We start from the raw sequence: 22,728 nt of genomic DNA, 5'->3' as shown, positions 1-22,728 counted from the left end.
TGTTTTTTGTTAATGGGTTTCGACGAAATTAATGAAGTGGTCTCAAAAGAAGCTGAACAAGCAGCGGTTATATGGAGAAGAAGGTTGGTTGATGAACGAGGTATAAAAAAGGCGAGTGAAATGGACGCGCGGGGGCTGTTATTGCTTATTGGGTGTTTTGGGATTCCACAAGTTTTTAGGAATGAGGATGTTAGGGACTTGATTCGGAAGAGTAACATCAGGGAGATTAAAAGTGCACTTAGGAGATCAAATGTGCTCATCCAAAAGATTCCTGGTCGGTCCTCCACTCTATCTATTTGTCTGCAAGCTACATTTGCATTTCATCATTTTGCAGTACATTTTTTTAAAGGATTTAAGTTTTATACACCCACAATGTAAAGATTTTTTACACTTACGATTTTCTACATTATCATAATCTGTGATAGCAGGCTTGTTACCATTTTTACTAGATTGCCAATAAATGCTTATCAAAAAGTTTGCTTGTAATTACCTAATAAGTGTCACCATCAGTGCGTAGAACTCTTAGGACTCACTAGCACACTCCTTGCTGCTTTCGTGCTTGATGGCTTCTGATGAACCAATGATAGAGATCCTTCCCTAACAGCTGAAACTCTTTTCTAAATAATAGACGTGACGTGCCAGATGCATCAGTCCGTGTATGTGACAATTTGATGATTGAAGATAGTAAAAAGAGGCGAGGTAGACCTAAGACCACATGGTGAGAAGTTGTTTTAGAATATCTAAGATCTCTTGAACCAACACAGAGTTAGCTACACATGTAACATGATGGTGCTAAAAACATAACACAATAGGAGCTGGTTGAATGTGTAGAGATAAGTGTGTGATTAGGGGATTCTTAAGATTGCTAACAAAGATATTATTTGGTATTGGAGTGAAGTAAAACTGTATAGAACAAAATGGACATACGAGATTCATCTAGCTGACTGGAATTGATTGAATGAGTATGAAGTGCATTTGAACTAATCGTACTTTCAATTAGTGAGGTGAGCGTTGCATACATCAGTTTACTCCAAAGGACAAAACTAGAACAGAGTGCCCTGGATGAAAGCGTAGAAAGGCCTGACGTGGAAAGAGAACACGTGAAGTAAGAAACTTGTTGTGGGAAAATAAGAAATTTTGATGGACCTATTAGGTGGAAGATTACTTATTCTGCTTCGAGATAATTGTGGATTTGTGGGAAAATTAACTGGTTTGTTCTTAGGAGTACTGGGTTTAATCAGACCACAATACAACACATGTAATATAATTTGTGATGGTAAATTTTAGTCTTGGACTTTATTGTTATACCTGGCGACTATGCTATTGCTGAAGTTCCAGCCTTGGGTTTACGGGAAGCTCCTAAAATCCATAGTCTTCAAAGCAGTCTGACTATGGTAATTTCTTATGGAAGTTAGAATTTTCACTGCAAAGGATTTAATAAGATTGCAGCACATGGTGGGTGAGTAGTGAGAGAGTTGTTCCTTAACTTTTGGCGGTTCCTAGCGACAAGTTTATAAGGTACCGGAGCATAGCTGTTCACTTTGTCCTCTACCCTCTTTCTCTTTCTTTCTTTTGCCTTGACCTGTAGGGAACCCCTTTTCTAGTGGTAATGGATGTCATTATATCAAAGTTGTTTACTTGTTTATATGTCACTCTATTTTTGTTTCTTATGTATCAATAAATGCAATGTCGCCTATTGAAGTTGCATATATTGCTACTATTTAATATCTATCTTCTGTTAGGCCCCTAAAGATTTTTATATTTAGTTTAATAAAATATTTTTTTCATAACCACAAAATGGGTGATATATCTTTGTAGTGGAAGTTGTAAGGAACTTACGAAGCAACTGTGGACACTCAAAAAGAGTTGATGGACCAGAGGGAAACCCCTTAATTTCCAATAATACAGACTAGTATCCCAGTAAGACTGCCATTCATTTTAAAATTAGCTAGTTACCTAGCTGTTTATGCATAACTTTAGTTTTAGATTTGGCTGACCATAAAGAATAATTTCTTTCACTTGCCTTAACTGGTGTACATTGCTATTTCTACAAAAGTTTTCAGCCTTTATCCTGTTAAACATTGTTGCTCGTCTCAATATACTCAAAAGTGTTTTTGCTTTTCTCCACAATGCCATAGAGAGACGCTAAGAGCTTCCTACCCTGTTTGTTTTTTTAATTTGTGAAACCGATCTTTATTTGGTTGCTTCGACTTTGTAGCCTTGTAAACAAATCTCGAAGCATTAATCTCTCCAACTTATGGTACTTCATGGCCAACCTTGCGAAGCGCATCAGCTTCCAGGTGTCTTCAAGATCCTCCTACAATTAGTTTATAAGCAATGACAACAGAAGTATGATTTTTCATACAAAGTTCTCTAGTAGAAGCTGGTGCATAGGGTTCTTTTGAAAAACCTAAATGGGTTAAGAAACTATACTAAACTTTTACCTCAAATGTTAATGACAATGTTGTGCATGCATATTACTTGCAACAAAAAAATCTGCACATGCATATCTGTACTAACTTGGGGAGTTATAGTTGACTAGAAATGCCATGCTTCTACATTTTTTGCTCCATAATGGCCTGTGTTCGGATGTCGGTTGTCAACTAAACGTCAGTAGGGTCCGATATTCATTCCTTTGTTCTACACAAACAACCAAAGATGCTACTGAAGAAGCTTTTCTTGTTATTGCTCTCAGTTGTCACTACCCACATTCAGCAGTTAACCCCCTAATTTCCTATCTATCTTTAGAAGTAGGGTCGGGTGAGTCTGTTGCTTTCCCATGAAGGAAGTGGGATATGTTAGGTTGTGGACTAGATGACTAAATTGACTCTGTGCTTTCTTCATTTGCGTATTTTGTTTTGGTAGGAAGAATCAAAAGCGACTCAATCAGGTAATTGGAAGTAGATGATTTCAGTAAACGTAGAGAGGCTTTTATTCCGGAAAAAAAAGGCTTTTATACTGTTTAGGATGACGCTATTGCATTAGTTGCTAATTATTCCAACTAAGTTCTTATATGTGGAGAAGAAATGTTTAAGGTGATAATGCTAGAAAACCACGAAAACTGTATCTTCGGAGGTAAAATCAGCACCTTTGTTCTTTCTGTGGTAGGTAACCATTTTTATAGGCATTGAAATGATCTAGGGCATGGATCTGTTACCTTCTTCAATAGGATATGGGCTCAGTTTTCAAGGGTAGTAAAAAATTGATAATGGATAAAGCAGTGTTGTCAAAGGTTCATTTAAGACGCGCTTAAGCCCTAAAGCTCAAAAAAACTCGGGAAGGGCACTTTGCCTAGCTTAAGATGTGCTTCAGTGTAGGCGAGACACTAAGGCGTGCACACTCATTGTCCATGAGTTCTGTTTTGAATCGAGCGGTACTAAACAACAAATCTAAATAAGTGTATTAGTTGTTAAGGAAGACAATATGAATTTGTTGCTTTTTTTCTTAAATATACATTTTTATTTTTTTCCTTCATTGCGCCTAAGGGTGGCAAGTGGGCCGGTCCAGGCCCGGGACCGCGAGCCAAACGGGCCAGGACCTTTGGCCCGATTTTAGCGGGCCTGGGTCGGTCTCGTGGGCCGGTCCTATGATTTGGGCCCGTCAGGCCCGGGACTGTTTAGCCCGCCAGGGCCCGGGACCGGCCCGGTCCCTTAGCGGGCCAAACGGTCCCAACGGCTATTTTTTTTTTTTTAAAAAAAAAATAGCCGTTGGGCTGTCAAAAATAGCCATTTAACCCCCCCTCCCCCCCCCCCCCCCAACTTTGTTTTAATCCCAAACTTTTTATAATTACACGTTTTCCCTATTTTCAACTATAAATACCCTATTATTCTTTCATTTTTTGTTACAAAATCATCAATCTATCACAATCTCTCTCTAATTTTCTTCTATAATTGCTACTATTACTTACTTTATTATTACAATTTGTGAAACAATTGTGAAGTTGGTGAATTGAAGTCTTCAACGATAATCAATTTCCAACAAGTTGTTCGTCAATTCGGTAAACTCGTTCCAACTCTTAAGTTTTAATATTATAATTTTATTTGTGTTTATTTATTTTCTATTACTTTATTAATTAAGATGACTTCCTTAAAAAAAATTTTTGGTAAAAATAAGGAAAAATTCAAGAGTGACGAATGTAGTGCTCAATCTGTTCCTCCCCCACTGCCTCGGGATCCCCGAACCAAACTCCATATACGTCCTACACCTGCTATTCTTGATAGCGATAATAGTTTATTACAATTTACTGAAAGTCAATTTTGCCATAATATTAGATCTGGTGAACAATTTTATTCTAATCCAACTATTGATGAAAATGATGACGAAGAAATAGATTTTGATGAAAGTCAACCGGATGATGATACACCAACTAGTCCTGCTCCTCATGTTAACCCAACTAGTGGTAACCCTACTGATCCAAATGATGCCCCATTTGATACTCCTGTTACTACCCCTACTTTTTCTAGACAACCTAGCAAACGGACGGAAACATCTCCCATTTGGCCATTTTTTTTTTATTTTGCACCGGGTGTCCGAGACTCTTTGAGCCCCGACTAGTCTCGGGGGTGCACAGGCCCTCGGCAAGGAGATTCCCGCAAGTGCACCACGGTTAATTCAGGTTTTATCCAGTCCGATGGCCCTCAGAAATTGTTTGCACCCAGTGGGTTTCGAACTTGAGACCTTGAAAGGGAGCAAACCCCAAGGCTCAAGTCAATTGCCACCAGGCCAACCTTGAAAGGGAGCAAACCCCAAGGCTCAAGTCAATTGCCACCGTTTGGCCATTTTTTACTCAACTAATTCCAGAAAATAAGGCTAAGTGTAAAACTTGTGGCACAGAGTTAGTTTTTAAATATTTTGGATCGCGGGGGGAGGAGGGACGGGAACTTTGGCTAGACACATAATGAAACACCCTTAAGATAAAGTGAGATATCTTCATCTGAAAGCTTTGGCCGAGGGAAAAAGTTTACCTACTCCTAGTCAGGTTGACCCTGGTACCGGTTCAAATCAATTTCAACCGGGAATTAATACTGTTACCGGTGGTATTTTATATTATGATCCAAAAAAAGATCGGGAAGAATTGGCAAAAATGGTAACTGTTATGTGTTTACCCTATAGTTTTCCTTCTGATACTAACTTTGTGCATTATATTAGAAATTTTTTTAATCCTACTTATAAAGGTTTTCCTCGCACAACCGTAAAGAGCGATATTTATAAATATAAACATGAATATGAACAATATTTGCGCTATTTATTTACTCATATAAATTGTCGTGTTGCTATTACAACTGATATTGGTAGAAGTGGTAACGACTGTGATTATCTTACTATTACCAGTCATTGGATTGATGAGGATTGGATAATGCAAAAGTGCATTATTTCTTATAGAATAATTAATTCACGTCACACAGGGCAGTTTAATGGTTGGGCGGGGTTTAGGGGTTCTCAAGGTTCTGGTAGTAGTGATTTTTCACAACTAAATGAGTTTGAAGTTTATTTGTCGCAGGGAATTGAGGAAGTGAATCCCGACGGTTCCTTTAATCTTTTGGAATGGTGGAAGGACAAAGAAAAGCACTTTCTGGTTCTTTCAAGGATGACCCGAGACATTTTAACTATTCAAGCTTCAACAGTGGCATCAGAGAGCGCTTTCAGTCAAGCAAGACTTCAACTCGGTGATTATAGAGCGTCTATGAGGGAGAGTTTGGAAAAATCAGTACTTTTCAGAGATTGGATCCGGTCGGAAAGAAGAAATTTTGGACTTGCTGAATCACAACCAGATGAAGACGAAGCTTTCGAAGAAATGCTAGCTGAACTTGCGGAGGATGTTGCTTCGCCCGAAAGTGGCGATGACCAAGCAACTTTTCCGCCACCACCAACGGAAATTCCTCCGGACCTTGATAGATTTATGAAGTTTGTATCGATACCATGTAACTTGTATGAACAAAAATTAGTATGTATTATGTAACTTATATTTTGGCACATCTTGATTAGTTTTTTTTTCTTCTCAATGGTGGTATTAACACCTTGTTGTGCTTATTCCATAGGGGGATGAAGACTAAGAAAGATATTGCCATATTTTTTAATGCTATAATAAAATTACAAGGCATATCTCTTTACAATATTTTTGTCTTTAGACTTAGATATTATTTTTACAATATATAGACACATCTTATATATATACTATATATACATTTAATATATATACTATACTATATATACATCTTATATATAGTATATAAGATGTATATATAGCTTATCGAATATAGCTTTTATATATATACTATATATACATTTAATATATATACTATACTATATATACATCTTATATACTATATATAAGATGTATATATACCTTATCGAATATAGCTTATATATATATACTATATATACATTTAATATATATACTATACTATATATACATTTAATATATATACTATACTATATATACATCTTATATAGTATATAAGATGTATATATAGCTTATCGAATATAGCTTATATATATATACTATATATACATTTAATATATATACTATACTATATATACATCTTATATCTATACATCTTAGATATTTATTTTAACATCCTTTTGTCTCTAATATCTATTTATTTATTTTTAAAAAAATATTGGGCCCACTTAGCCCGCGGCCCAGTACCGTTTAGCCCGGGACCAAACGGTCCCGGGGCCGGGCCGGGCCTTAGAAAAAGCTCGTTGGCCGGGGCCCGGGCCCGCTTGGGACCGGGCCCAGGACCGTTTGGACCAGCCCACTTGGCCCCTTTAGGCCCGGGACCGGCCCACTTGCCAGCCCTAATTGCGCCTCTTTTTTACTAAAGCCCACACTTAAATTGCTTTTTGAGCGTAAAGCTGCAATTGACCTGGAGCGTTTTTTCGAGCTTTTCGCCTTTGACAACACTGGATAAAGACTTTTTCCTCAGGTGCATCAATAAAGAGAATCTTGTGTTGCTTTCATGTCCGGGTATGGTAATGGTATTAAAATCGTAAAGCAGCTTACAGGTATTGAATTGGTGAAAACCACTTATCATATATCTCTTCTGGTACCTTTGCACTTCCCTTTTCATTTTCTCCCCTTTCTGTGGTGCTGCTACATTCCTTTCATTTCTCTCCTTGCTGTGGTGCTACAGTTTTCTATATCTTGATATTCCATGCAAGATCGTATCAGAGGTCGCAGTGTGACCTTTGCTTTCCTGTTACTCTACCTGAATTTGGTTCTCTAGTTTGCACTTTTATTCCACACCTCTTGTTCGCTAATTCTTCACTGTTCAATTCCGTTTGTTGCAACTGCTACTGATTCTTGTTCCCTTCTTTCTTTGTTTTAAAGATATATTTCGTTTAAAGCTATTTTACTTTTGTCCTATTTTTTTTCTTTCAGTTCTATTAAACCTTTGTTTTCTTATAAGAAATCAGCTTGAACTTTAAAGATTGGTTTATATGTACATAAATTTTTGAGACTCTACTTTTTAGCCTTTAAATTGAAAGATTTATATATATATATATATATATATATATATATATATATATATATATATATATATATATATATATATGGTTCACTTCTTTTGTATTTAGTTATTTACTTATCTGCGCAAGGTTCATTTTGGTACTTCTATAAAAATGTCGCTTCACTTCAATGAAGCAAGCACTTCACTTCTCGCTTCAAGGGAAACGAGCCCTTGTTGCTTTTTTGCGCTTATGGCTCTCGAAAGCACTAGCGGCATTCGAGCCACCTTGTGTGAGATTCCCACCGAGTAGCTGCTACTTCCCACCAGCTCAAATACCAGATACTGTGGCTACCAAGGCTTAGGCAGATGTGAAGAAATCATCTATTCACCTTGTGTTTTTATCGGCTCTATTGGGATTTGAACCGCGGTCTCCCGTGATTTTCATCCACCTCATTGACCACTAGGTCACGCCCTTGGGTGCCATTTTCTTTCATTTCTAGTTGGGGGAAATTTTTTGATTGGTAAAAAGCTGCAGGTCAAGTCCACGAACGCGTAATCCACCTCATATACTTAACAAATAAGTGACTATGACTTAGTTTATATGCTACCTTGGATGCATGTTTTATTTTCCCCAATTGACACTTGGGCGCTTTGCCTGCATGAGTAGAAGACCTACTAATTTATCTGCCTGCCTAACTTTGATTTATGTAAATTTGCAACAGAAATAATAGAGCTCTAAGAGTACCAATACAACTATTCTTTACCTTTCCCAGAATACTTTCTTCGTCAAAGGTATAGATTACACGAACCACTCCCTTACTCTGGTCGATAGGGATACTACTGATAATTCGGCATGCCCTAGAGCACGTCACAACCTTACTCTGGAAGACGTGCCCCTAGAATACTCCAAACATGATACACACCTTACCTTCTATTATAATTGTACAAGTTCACTTCCGGCCTCTATTCCTGTAGATTGCTTAACATCAGGTGAAAAAAAGTCATACTTTTATGTTGGGCATAATGAACCCAAAGATTTAAATTGGTATGGAATTTGTGAGGATAAGGTGGTTGCGACGGAGTTGGACGTGGGGTGGATTAGAGGGCTTGGTGCGGCGTTGAGTGACGGGTTCGTGCTGGATTGGCGGAGCGCATCAGAGTGCGCTAAGTGTGAGGCCTCAGACGGGCTTTGTGGTTTCAACAATTCAACCAAAGATTTCTTGTGCTTCTGCAAAGATTCTACCATAAAGTTTGATCACTGTACATCCAAAGGTACGCTATCTTTTTTATTAAACTTCTCTTGGGGATGGTGGAATAGAATAAACTTATAATCCTTGTATTTAATCTTCTTAATTAATGAGTATAATGACAACTTTTGCAGGTCGAATCTTACCTTTGAAGCTCTCAATAGGTACCATGTTATTTTTCATACTTTCATTAGACTAACAGCTTAAATAGTACTCCTTCCTCTTTTATATGACATTCTTTTATTTTTGATACGTAACCTTTTTATATTTGGAAACTTTATAATTTTAAACTTGACATTTTTTGTTAATGACGTTATAAAAATGTCATGACATATTTAAGACCATGAGTTCTAAGGATACTTTTGGTATGTACTGAACGTCTAACTTTTTCTAAAAGTCCAAGTCAAATCACTGTCATGTAAAATGGAACGGAAGGAGTAGTTTATGTGATCATCGGTGGCCTAAAATACCATCTTTTCTTCTTTTGTCTGTTTATATAGCATTATCCGCGGTTGGGACTGCAATAGCTGTAACCTGCTGCTTGATATGTTGCTTTCGATTTAGGAAATTGTGCGACCTCTGTGTTTCATTAACAAAGACAGCAGATCAGAATGTTGAAGCCAACCTGCAGCAGTATGGATCTTTAGCCCCAATGGCATATAGCTATTCAGACATTAGGAAAATGACAAGTTCATTTAAAGAGAAACTTGGAGAAGGGGGTTATGGAGGGGTCTACAAAGGTAACGTTAACGGCCATCCCGTTGCTGTGAAGATCTTAAAAGCGAGCGAGGGGAATGGAGAAGATTTCATTAACGAAGTTGCAAGCATCAGTCAAACTTCTCATGTCAACGTTGTAACTCTGTTGGGATTTTGTTTGAATCGTCGGGAAAAAACAATTATTTATGAATTTATGCCGAATGGATCTTTTGATAAACACATTTACAGAGAAGACTTTAGATTGGAATGGGAAGTGTTGTATAAAATTGCACTTGGAATAGCTCGGGGACTGGAGTATTTGCATAGAGGGTGCAACTCACGAATTTTGCATTTTGACATAAAACCTCACAACATTCTTCTGGACGAAGACTTTTGCCCCAAGATATCTGATTTCGGTTTAGCAAAATTATGTATTCGAAAAGAGAGCATAATGTCCACATTAGAAGCTCGAGGAACCGTTGGTTATATTGCTCCAGAGGTGTTCTGTAGAAATTTCGGAGGAGTTTCACACAAATCTGATTTTTATAGCTACGGAATGATGGTTCTCGAAATGGTTGGAGGAAAAAGGAACTACAATGCTGAAAGAAGCCATAATAGTGAAATATACTTTCCATGTTGGGCTTATCATCGCATTGTGCTAGATGAAGAACTAAATATAAGAGATAGAATTACCAATGAAGAAAAACAGATTGCAAAGAAAATGATATTAGTTGGTTTGTGGTGCATCCAAACAGATCCGTTGCAAAGGCCAGCAATAGGTAAGGTAATAGAAATGTTAGAAGGTAGTTTGGAGGCCTTGCAAATACCACCAAAGCCTTAAGTATTTTCTCCTTCGCGATCAGAAGGATCGTCATTGACCACTTTGGAGCTACCTGCAGCAAAAGCCTTCTCAAATTCTCCTTTGAGTTCAACGTTTGAGCCTACAGCCTCAGAATTTGTATAGTTGGCAATACTTTGGTACAATGTTGGAACATACTAACAGTCTAATAGGAGTATTCATTAGAGTTGCAAAAATTTGGCGAATTCTCAATGAAAGGTAGAAACTTTTTATTTATTTATTTTTTTACTTAACTGTATAACCTGGCAGTTATAAGCCATTTAGTCTGCTGTCACAGCTAAATTAAACCTTAGTACTTGATATAGCATAGTCCAACTAGTTTGACATTGATGCTTATATGATTGAGTAATTGATCTGTTATACCGATTCTTGTCTTATCTGATATGTTGGTGAAAATACAATTACAGTTGAAAAATAAAATGAAGAAAATAAAATATCTTCAGGCTGAGGCGCGGATATCTCGCTCTCTTTAAGGAGATTCAAGCCCACTGCAGCAAAGTCTTCACTGGTCTAGCAGTAATCCTCTTGACTTGTCTCCCCTAGGATACAACAGCCCGATCATATCGTATGACTCGAACAAACTCTGGATAAGTTGTTGCGTCCAAAGCTCCACCAAGATGAACACCTTCCTTCAACAAAAGTAAAAAACTCTCTTCTTCTTCTTCTTCTTCTTCTTCTTCTTTCACAACTTTAACCTCACTTTATTGAAACACTCTACAATTATTTCTCACACCATATTATGGAAGAAAGACTCCTATTTATAGGTGTAGGAATTTTTCCTTGAATTAAATTGGAAGAAGTGGGGTAATAAGTTATGAAATCATGGAGAACATGTGATAATGGTTAAATTATTATGTAATTAGTGGTAGAATAAGGGAGAAGAGTTACAAAAGAGTTATGACCGTTTTCTACATCATGGAGTAGTGGGAGTTATGGCATATTTTATTTTAATAATAAAATGCTATTATACTATCATTCACCCACTCATTTTAATATTAAAATAAAAGAGTTTACCAGTTGAAGGGAGACTATCATGCATAATGAAGGTATGCTCTCCATTGAATCTCCGCTTAGCAAAACAACGATTTTTACTCCAGAATCAGTAGTGGTCTCAGACTTGAACTATGTCTGCTTTAGGAAAATAAATTATCACCGCTTATACATAATAATCAAGGTGTTGACATGAGCTTTATTAGCCAGCATATTACGGCCTTGTGTATCACGGTTTTCATGAGTGTTTTTGAGAACAAGCCCAATTCTCATAGGAAACGGCCTACTTCCACACTCCCATAGATGAAATATGTCAAGGGTGCCCCTGTAACTCTAACACCCCACTCATACGAGCTATAAATTTTCATTAAGAGTGAATAAAACTCAACCTCGCAAATCATTACGGGATAAATGCACTCACATCATAGGTGGGATGAAACGATAATAAAAATAGTGCATTTCAAACCAAGCCATCATATGATTCGTTCTTCCCGTTGAACTTGGTTATAGGATCTCTAGTCTCTAGGTTGGGTTTCCTCATATATGACTTATGAATTTACGGGCTTCAATCCTATCCCCTCGATGTACTCCAGACCCTTTCTCTTACTAAGGCATTAGTCAGTGGATCTGCAAGATTATCATAAGATTTAACATAGTCAACATTAATGGTACCACTTGTCAAATATGATCTCATAGTACTGTATTTTCTTCTTATAGGTCTGAATTTATCGTTGTAATAACGACTTTGTACTCTACCAATTACAACAGTGCTATCACAATGAATTAAAATAGGAGGAATTAGTATTTCAAAATAAGGAATTTGAAATAATAAATCTCTCAACCAATTCGCTTCCTCACTAGCTGAAGCTAAAGCAATTAGCTCAGCCTCTATGGTAGAGTTAGCAATTATTGTTTACTTTTTCGATTTTCAACAAATAGCACCACCTCCCAAAGTAAAAATATAACATGTAGTAGAACATGAATCACCAAATAAAGTGTTCCAATCTGCATCAGAAAAGCTTTCGAGTACAACATGATATTTTTTTTATAAAATAAGCCATAGGTTTTTATACCAAGTAAATTCCTCATAACTCTTGCTATGGCATGCCAATGTTCATTACCTGGCTTGCTTGTAAACCTGCTAAGTACTCCTACTGCGTATGCAATATCCGCTCAAGTACAATCAGTCACATATCTCAAGTTTTCAATTAAGCTAGTATATTCCTTTTGATTTATTACATCATTGTCACTTTGTACAGGAAATAAGTGAACACTTGAATCAAAAGGGGTTATAACATGCTTGCAATCAATAAAATTATATTTTTTCAAAATTTTCTCAACATATTGTGACTGGTTAAGGAAAATTCCATCACATGTTCTAGTAATTTTCATTCTTGTAATTTTTATTCCAAGAATGAAATTTGCCTCACCCAAATTTTTCATGTCAAAATGGCTACTAAGCATGCAAAAAGTTTCTTCAATAACATTTATGTTAGAGCCAAATATTAACAAATCATCAACATAGAAGCAAACAATTACATGTGAATTATTCCAAGACTTATGATAAATGCACTTATCACACTCATTTGATTTAAAATCATTTTCAATCATGCAAGAATCAAACTTTTCATGCCATTGCTTAGGTGCATATTTCAAGCCATATAGGGATTAGTAAGTTTACATACTTTACTTTCTTGGCCTGCTTCTATAAAACCCTCAGGTTGATCCATACAAATTTCTTCATTTAGGTCCCCATTTAAAAAAAAATAGTTTTTACATCTATTTAACGAATATGCAAATCAAAAATTGCAGCAATATCAATTAAAAGTCTAATGTATGTAATTCTAGTTACCGGAGAAAAAATATCAAAACTTTCTAGGCCTTCTAGTTGCTTAAAACCTTTAGCAACTAACTAGCCTTATACTTATCAACGGATCCATTATGTTTTAACTTTTTTTTTAGGACCCATTTGCACCCAATTGTTTTACAACCTGGTGGTAAATCAACCAACTTTCTAGTTTTATTAGAAATTAGTGAGTCCATTTCATCATTTACAGTCTCTTTTCACAAGATAGCATCAGGTGACAATAAAACTTCTTGTAAAGTAAGGGGGTAATTTTCATTATTAAAAACATAAAAATCAGGACCAATTTTTTTTTCTATTCTAGCTCTTTTACTTCTTTTTAACTCAAAAGCATCATTTTCTTCATTTTGCAAAATAGAAGTAGAATTTGGCATAAACAAAAAATTATCTTTATCTATTTGACCCCCACTATTTTTAAACTCAAATGGAAATTTATTTTCATGAAAAATAGTATCACCAGATTCTATAATTATATTCTATTCAAGATTTAAAAGTTTGTAGGTTGTACTGTTAGAAGCATAACAAAGAAAAGCACAAGTAGTAACCTCTTTTTACCCAACTTTGTAATTTTAGAATCATTAGCCTAAAATAGGCTAAACAACCCCAAACTCCAAGATAACCCAAATTTGGCTTGTGATTTTTTCACAATGGTGTCAATTTTGTTTTCTTATGAGGCATCGTATTCAACACATAACATGCAGTCAAAATAGTTTCACCCCATAAATTTAAAGGTGTATTTGACTCAATAAGCATGGCATTAGTTAACTCTACCAAAGTTCTATTTTCTCTTTCAGCCACACTATTTGATACAGGAGAATAAGGTGGAGTAGTTTCATGAATTATTCCCAATGACCTAACAAAATAATTAAATTCATTAGACTCGTATTCACGGCCTCTATCACTTCTAATTCTTTTTATTTTTCTACCGAATTGATTTTCAACCTCATGAAGATAATTTTTAAAATTTTCAAACGCATCACTTTTATTTTTCATCAAGTAAACATATGTGTACTTAGAAAAATCATCAATAAAAGTGATAAAATATCTATTTCCTCCACGAGTAAAAATTCCTCTAAGTTCACAAATATCAGTGTGAACTAATTTTAACAATTCAATTTTTCTTTCAACTTGGAAATGAGGCCTTTTAGTTATTTTAGCTTTATTACAATTCTCACATTTTTCAAAATTCTTTTTAATCATTGGGATTAATCTTAAACTACTCATGATTCCCACATAACTATTATTAATATGACACAAACGTGCATGCCAAAAATTAGTAGAAGAAAGCATATAAACAGAACTAGAAGAAGTTTTATTCATTTCAACATTCAACTTGAACATCCCATCACATGCATACCCTTTACCCACAAAACTACCCTTTTTGACTATTACATATTGATCACTCTCAATTATTTGTTTGAAGCCTCCCTTGTTGAGAAGAAAACTAGACATGGAATTTTTTCTCATTGAAGGAGTATAAAGTACGTCTTTCAACGTTAATACTCTTCCTGAAGTAAACTTCAACTCGACCTCTTCTTTTTCAAGCACTTGAGTTGTGTGAGAATCACCCAGCATGATGATTTTGGGCTCCTCAAATGGAGTATATACTTTAAACCAATCTTTATCATAGCAAACATGACGGTTTGCTCCAGAATCAACCCACCATCCATCAACCTTTTCTACCATGTTAATGTCTGTTCTCACCGCCGCAAGTGGCTCTTTGATAACATTATATTTTTAACCTCATGGGTTTTAAAATTTTCAAACGCATCACTTTTATTTTTCATCAAGTAAACATATGTGTACTTAGAGAAATCATCAATAAAAGTGATAAAATATTTATTTTCTCCACGAGTAAAAATTCCTCCAAGTTCACAAATATCAGTGTGAACTAATTCTAACAATTCAGTTTTTCTTTCAACTTGAAAATGAGGCTTTTTAATTATTTTAGCTTTATTACAAGTCTCACATTTTTCAAAATTCTTTTAATCATTGTGATTATTCTTAAACTACTCATGATTCCCACATAACTATTATTAATATGGCACAAACGCGCATGCCAAAAATTAGTAGAAGAAAGAATATAAACAGAACTAGAAGAAGTTTTATTCATTTCAACATTCAACTTGAATATCCTATCACATGCATATCTTTTACCCACAAAACTACCCTTTTTGACTATTACATATTGATCACTCTTAATTATTTGTTTGAAATCTCCCATGTTGGGAAGAAAACTAGACATGGAATTTTTTCTCATTGAAGGAGTATAAAGTATGTCTTTCAACATTAATACTCTTCTTGAAGTAAACTTCAACTCGACCTCTCCCTTTCCAAGCATCTGGGTTGTGTGAGAATCACCCAGCATGATGATTTTGGGCTCCTCAAATGGAGTATATACTTTAAACTAATTTCTATCATAGCAAACATGGCGGTTTGCTCCAGAATCAGCCCACCATCCATCAATATTTTCTACCATGTTAATGTCTATTCTCACCGCCACATGTGGTTTTTCGGTAACGTTTGATTTTCAACCTCATGGGTTTTAAAATTTTCAAACGCATCACTTTTATTTTTCATCAAGTAAACATATGTGTACTTAGAGAAATCATCAATAAAAGTGATAAAATATCTATTTCCTCCACGAGTAAAAATTCCTCCAAGTTCATAAATATCAGTGTGAACTAATTCTAACAATTCAGTTTTTCTTTCAACTTGAAATGAGGCCTTTTAGTTATTTTAGCTTTATTACAAGCCTCACATTTTTGAAAATTATTTTTAATCATTGGGATTAATCTTAAATTACTCATGATTCCCACATAACGATTATTAATATGACACAAACGTGCATGCCAAAAATTAGTTGAAGAAAGCATATAAACAGAACTAGAAGAAGTTCATTTCAACATTCAACTTGAACATCCCATCACATGCATACCCCTTACCCACAAAAATACCCTTTTTCACTATTACATATTGATCACTCTCAATTATTTGTTTGAAGCCTGCCTTATTGAGAAAAAAACTAGACATCAATTTTTTTCTCATTGAAGGAGTATAAAGTACGTCTTTCAACGTTAATACTCTTCCTGAAGTAAACTTCAACTCTACCTCTCCCTTTCCAAGCACCTGGGTTGTGTGAGAATCACCAAGCATGATGATTTTGAGCTCCTCAAATGGAGTATATACTTTAAATCAATCTCTATCATAGCAAACATGACAGTTTGCTCTAGAATCAACCCACCATCCATTAACATTTTCTACCATGTTAATGTCTGTTATCCGCCACAAGTGACTCTTCGGTAATGTTTGCCCGTGGTGTAGGATCACATTTCCTAAATTTTCAAAATCGAGCAATATGCCTACTCTTGCCACAGACAAATCATGGTTTCGCAATTTGAACTTGTTGATTTTGTGCTTGGTTGTTTGCACCAATATTCTTTTTGGGAGGTCTACCATAATTTTTCTTAAAAGTCCTCTTTTTCGGCTTCAAAGAAGTATTTTTGTGAGTTTCAGGAGTAATATTATTTGAAGTGATTAAATTTACTTTTGTAGTGACGGATTGTAGAGTGCACTCTTCCGATTGCATAAGTGCATCTTGGCCTCTTGCCTCTTCTTCCATGCGAATCCGCATTATCAACGTCTCAAGTGAAGTTTCCTTTTGTTTGTGGCGAATAGTTTTTTGAAATTTCTTCCATGATGGTGGAAGCTTATCTATTATGCCACAAACAATAAGGTTGTCTCCAATTTTAATATCTTTGGACCTGAGCTCTCCAACGATCATTATAAAATCTTGAGCTTGGTCTACTACAGATTTATTGTCCACCATTTCAAAACGAAAAAATCTGCTAGCAGCATATTTTTTCACACTTGCCTCCTCGGTATCATACTTACTCTGCAATGCTTTCCAAATTTTCTTTGCAGTAGAGTAAGTTCTATCATAATAATCATAAAAACTATCAGATAGACAATTAAGAAGATAATACTACACTTGTATAAATCATCGTTGTATTTTTCAATTTTTTCTTAATGGGCAATTAGCTCATCATCACCCATGGAGGAGTTGTCTACTTTGCTTGGATTCTTCTCGGTTAAAATGTAAGAAACATTGAGAAGACTTAAATAAAAAAGTACTTTATCCTTCCATCTCTTGAAATGAGTACCGTTGAAATAGAATGGCTTGTTGAGATCTTCCATCTTGATATCCGCGGATTTTTCAACTGTATCCATATTGAATCTCCTTAAAATTATTGGTGAAAATACAATTACAGTTGAAAAATAAAATGAAGAAAATAAAATATCTTCAGGCTGAGGCGCGGATATCTCGCTCTCTTTAAGGAGATTCAAGCCCACTGCAGCAAAGTCTTCACTGGTCTAGCAGTAATCCTCTTGACTTGTCTCCCCTAGGATACAACAGCCCGATCATATCGTATGACTCGAACAAACTCTGGACAAGTTGTTGCGTCCAAAGCTCCACCAAGATGAACACCTTCCTTCAACAAAAGTAAAAAACTCTCTTCTTCTTCTTCTTCTTCTTCTTCTTCTTCTTCTTCTTCTTCTTTCACAACTTTAACCTCACTTTATTGAAACACTCTACAATTATTTCTCACACCATATTATGGAAGAAAGACTCCTATTTATAGGTGTAGGAATTTTTCCTTAAATTAAATTGGAAGAAGTGGGGTAATAAGTTATGAAATCATGGAGAACATGTGATAATGGTTAAATTATTATGTAATTAGTGGTAGAATAAGGGAGAAGAGTTACAAAAGAGTTATGACCGTTTTCTACATCATGGAGTAGTGGGAGTTATGGCATATTTTATTTTAATAATAAAATGCTATTATACTATCATTCACCCACTCATTTTAATATTAAAATAAAAGAGTTTACCAGTTGAAGGGAGACTATCATGCATAATGAAGGTATGCTCTCCATTGAATCTCCGCTTAGCAAAATAACGATTTTTACTCCAGAATCAGTAGTGGTCTCAGACTTGAACTATGTCTGCTTTAGGAAAATAAATTGTCACCGCTTATACATAATAATCAAGGTGTTGACATGAGCTTTATTAGCCAGCATATTACGGCCTTGTGTATCACGGTTTTCATGAGTGTTTTTGAGAACAAGCCCAATTCTCATAGGAAACGGCCTACTTCCACACTCCCATAGATGAAATATGTCAAGGGTGCCCCTGTAACTCTAACACCCCACTCATACGAGCTATAAATTTTCATTAAGAGTGAATAAAACTCAACCTCGCAAATCATTACGGGATAAATGCACTCACATCATAGGTGGGATGATACGATAATAAAAATACTGCATTTCAAACCAAGCCATCATATGATTCGTTCTTCCCGTTGAACTTGGTTATAGGATCTCTAGTCTCTAGGTTGGGTTTTCTCATATATGACTTATGAATTTACGGGCTTCAATCCTATCCCCTCGATGTACTCCAGACCCTTTCTCTTACTAAGGCATTAGTCAGTGGATCTGCAAGACTATCATAAGATTTAACATAGTCAACATTAATGGTACCACTTGTCAAATATGATCTCATAGTACTGCATTTTCTTCTTATAGGTCTGAATTTATCATTGTAATAACGACTTTGTACTCTACCAATTACAACAGTGCTATCACAATGAATTAAAATAGGAGGAATTAGTGTTTCAAAATAAGGAATTTGAAATAATAAATCTCTCAACCAATTCGCTTCCTCACTAGCTGAAGCTAAAGCAATTAGCTCAGCCTCTATGGTAGAGTTAGCAATTATTGTTTACTTTTTTGATTTTCAACAAATAGCACCACCTCCCAAAGTAAAAATATAACATGTAGTAGAACATGAATCACCAAATAAAGTGTTCCAATCTGCATCAGAAAAGCTTTCGAGTACAACATGATATTTTTTTTATAAAATAAGCCATAGGTTTTTATACCAAGTAAATACCTCATAACTCTTGCTATGGCATGCCAATGTTCATTACCTGGCTTGCTTGTAAACCTGCTAAGTACTCCTACTGCGTATGCAATATCCGCTCGAGTACAATCAGTCACATATCTCAAGCTTTCAATTAAGCTAGTATATTCCTTTTGATTTATTACATCATTGTCACTTTGTACGGGAAATAAGTGAACACTTGAATCAAAAGGGGTTACAACATGCTTGCAATCAATAAAATTATATTTTTTCAAAATTTTCTCAACATATTGTGACTGGTTAAGGAAAATTCCATCACATATTCTAGTAATTTTCATTCTTGTAATTTTTATTCCAAGAATGAAATTTGCCTCACCCAAATTTTTCATGTCAAAATGGCTACTAAGCATGCAAAAAGTTTCTTCAATAACATTTATGTTAGAGCCAAATATTAACAAATCATCAACATAGAAGCAAACAATTACATGTGAATTATTCCAAGACTTATGATAAATGCACTTATCACACTCATTTGATTTAAAACCATTTTCAATCATGCAAGAATCAAACTTTTCATGCCATTGCTTAGGTGCATATTTCAAGCCATATAGGGATTAGTAAGTTTACATACTTTATTTTCTTGGCCTGCTTCTATAAAACCCTCAGGTTGATCCATACAAATTTCTTCATTTAGGTCCCCATTTAAAAAAAAATAGTTTTTACATCTATTTAACGAATATGCAAATCAAAAATTGCAGCAATATCAATTAAAAGTCTAATGTATGTAATTCTAGTTACCGGAGAAAAAATATCAAAACTTTCTAGGCCTTTTAGTTGCTTAAAACCTTTAGCAACTAACTAGCCTTATACTTATCAACGGATCCATTATGTTTTAACTTTTTTCTTAGGACCCATTTGTACCCAATTGTTTTACAACCTGGTGGTAAATCAACCAACTTTCTAGTTTTATTAGAAATTAGTGAGTCCATTTCATCATTTACAGTCTCTTTTCACAAGATAGCATCAGGTGACAATAAAACTTCTTGTAAAGTAAGGGGGTCATTTTCATTATTAAAAACATAAAAATCAGGACCGACCAATTTTTTTTTCTATTCTAGCTCTTTTACTTCTTTTTAACTCAAAAGCATCATTTTCTTCATTTTGCAAAATAGAAGTAGAATTTGGCATAAACAAAAAATTATCTTTATCTATTTGACCCCCACTATTTTTAAACTCAAATGGAAATTTATTTTCATGAAAAATAGTATCACCAGATTCTATAATTATATTCTATTCAAGATTTAAAAATTTGTAGGTTGTACTGTTAGAAGCATAACAAAGAAAAGCACAAGTGGTAACCTCTTTTTACCCAACTTTGTAATTTTAGAATCATTAGCCTAAAATAGGCTAAACAACCCCAAACTCCAAGATAACCCAAATTTGGCTTGTGATTTTTTCATAATGGTGTCAATTTTGTTTTCTTATGAGGCATCGTATTCAACACATAACATGCAGTCAAAATAGTTTCACCCCATAAATTTAAAGGTGTATTTGACTCAATAAGCATGGCATTAGTTAACTCTACCAAAGTTCTATTTTCTCTTTCAGCCACACTATTTGATACAGGAGAATAAGGTGGAGTAGTTTCATGAATTATTCCCAATGACCTAACAAAATAATTAAATTCATTAGACTCGTATTCACGGCCTCTATCACTTCTAATTCTTTTTATTTTTCTACCAAATTGATTTTCAACCTCATGAAGATAATTTTTAAAATTTTCAAACGCATCACTTTTATTTTTCATCAAGTAAACATATGTGTACTTAGAAAAATCATCAATAAAAGTGATAAAATATCTATTTCCTCCACGAGTAAAAATTCCTCTAAGTTCACAAATATCAGTGTGAACTAATTTTAACAATTCAGTTTTTCTTTCAACTTGGAAATGAGGCCTTTTAGTTATTTTAGCTTTATTACAATTCTCACATTTTTCAAAATTCTTTTTAATCATTGGGATTAATCTTAAACTACTCATGATTCCCACATAACTATTATTAATATGACACAAACGTGCATGCCAAAAATTAGTAGAAGAAAGCATATAAACAGAACTAGAAGAAGTTTTATTCATTTCAACATTCAACTTGAACATCCCATCACATGCATACCCTTTACCCACAAAACTACCCTTTTTGACTATTACATATTGATCACTCTCAATTATTTGTTTGAAGCCTCCCTTTTTGAGAAGAAAACTAGACATGGAATTTTTTCTCATTGAAGGAGTATAAAGTACGTCTTTCAACGTTAATACTCTTCCTGAAGTAAACTTCAACTCGACCTCTTCTTTTTCAAGCACTTGAGTTGTGTGAGAATCACCCAGCATGATGATTTTGGGCTCTTCAAATGGAGTATATACTTTAAACCAATCTTTATCATAGCAAATATGACAGTTTGCTCCAGAATCAACCCACCATCCATCAACCTTTTCTACCATGTTAATGTCTGTTCTCACCGCCACAAGTGGCTCTTTGATAACATTATATTTTTAACCTCATGGGTTTTAAAATTTTCAAACGCATCACTTTTATTTTTCATCAAGTAAACATATGTGTACTTAGAGAAATCATCAATAAAAGTGATAAAATATTTATTTTCTCCACGAGTAAAAATTCCTCCAAGTTCATAAATATCAGTGTGAACTAATTCTAACAATTCAGTTTTTCTTTCAACTTGAAAATGAGGCTTTTTAATTATTTTAGCTTTATTACAAGTCTCACATTTTTCAAAATTCTTTTAATCATTGTGATTATTCTTAAACTACTCATGATTCCCACATAACTATTATTAATATGGCACAAACGCGCATGCCAAAAATTAGTAGAAGAAAGAATATAAACAGAACTAGAAGAAGTTTTATTCATTTCAACATTCAACTTGAATATCCTATCACATGCATATCTTTTACCCACAAAACTACCCTTTTTGACTATTACATATTGATCACTCTTAATTATTTGTTTGAAATCTCCCATGTTGAGAAGAAAACTAGACATGGAATTTTTTCTCATTGAAGGAGTATAAAGTATGTCTTTCAACGTTAATACTCTTCTTGAAGTAAACTTCAACTCGACCTCTCCCTTTCCAAGCATCTGGGTTGTGTGAGAATCACCCAGCATGATGATTTTGGGCTCCTCAAATGGAGTATATACTTTAAACTAATTTCTATCATAGCAAACATGGCGGTTTGCTCCAGAATCAGCCCACCATCCATCAATATTTTCTACCATGTTAATGTCTATTCTCACCGCCACATGTGGTTTTTCGGTAACGTTTGATTTTCAACCTCATGGGTTTTAAAATTTTCAAACGCATCACTTTTATTTTTCATCAAGTAAACATATGTGTACTTAGAGAAATCATCAATAAAAGTGATAAAATATCTATTTCCTCCACGAGTAAAAATTCCTCTAAGTTCACAAATATCAGTGTGAACTAATTTTAACAATTCAGTTTTTCTTTCAACTTGGAAATGAGGCCTTTTAGTTATTTTAGCTTTATTACAATTCTCACATTTTTCAAAATTCTTTTTAATCATTGGGATTAATCTTAAACTACTCATGATTCCCACATAACTATTATTAATATGACACAAACGTGCATGCCAAAAATTAGTAGAAGAAAGCATATAA

The 22,728-nt window shown here is 34.8% G+C and overlaps 1 protein-coding gene across 1 annotated transcript; it reads left to right on the top strand.

Moving 5' to 3' along the window:
* Nucleotides 1-7,642: 7,642 nt before the first annotated feature.
* Nucleotides 7,643-10,566, top strand: LOC107831288 (LEAF RUST 10 DISEASE-RESISTANCE LOCUS RECEPTOR-LIKE PROTEIN KINASE-like 2.1). Its single transcript, XM_075231769.1, has 4 exons — nucleotides 7,643-7,744; nucleotides 8,186-8,726; nucleotides 8,836-8,865; nucleotides 9,202-10,566. The coding sequence occupies exons 1-4, from the start codon at nucleotides 7,643-7,645 to the stop codon at nucleotides 10,236-10,238; spliced, it is 1,710 nt and encodes a 569-aa protein (XP_075087870.1). The 3' UTR covers nucleotides 10,239-10,566.
* The last annotated feature ends 12,162 nt before the right edge of the window (nucleotides 10,567-22,728 follow it).

Source organism: Nicotiana tabacum, chromosome 15 (assembly GCF_000715075.1).
Source record: "Nicotiana tabacum cultivar K326 chromosome 15, ASM71507v2, whole genome shotgun sequence".
Taxonomy (NCBI): Eukaryota; Viridiplantae; Streptophyta; class Magnoliopsida; order Solanales; family Solanaceae; genus Nicotiana; species Nicotiana tabacum.
This window is presented reverse-complemented; position numbering and strand designations above follow the sequence as displayed.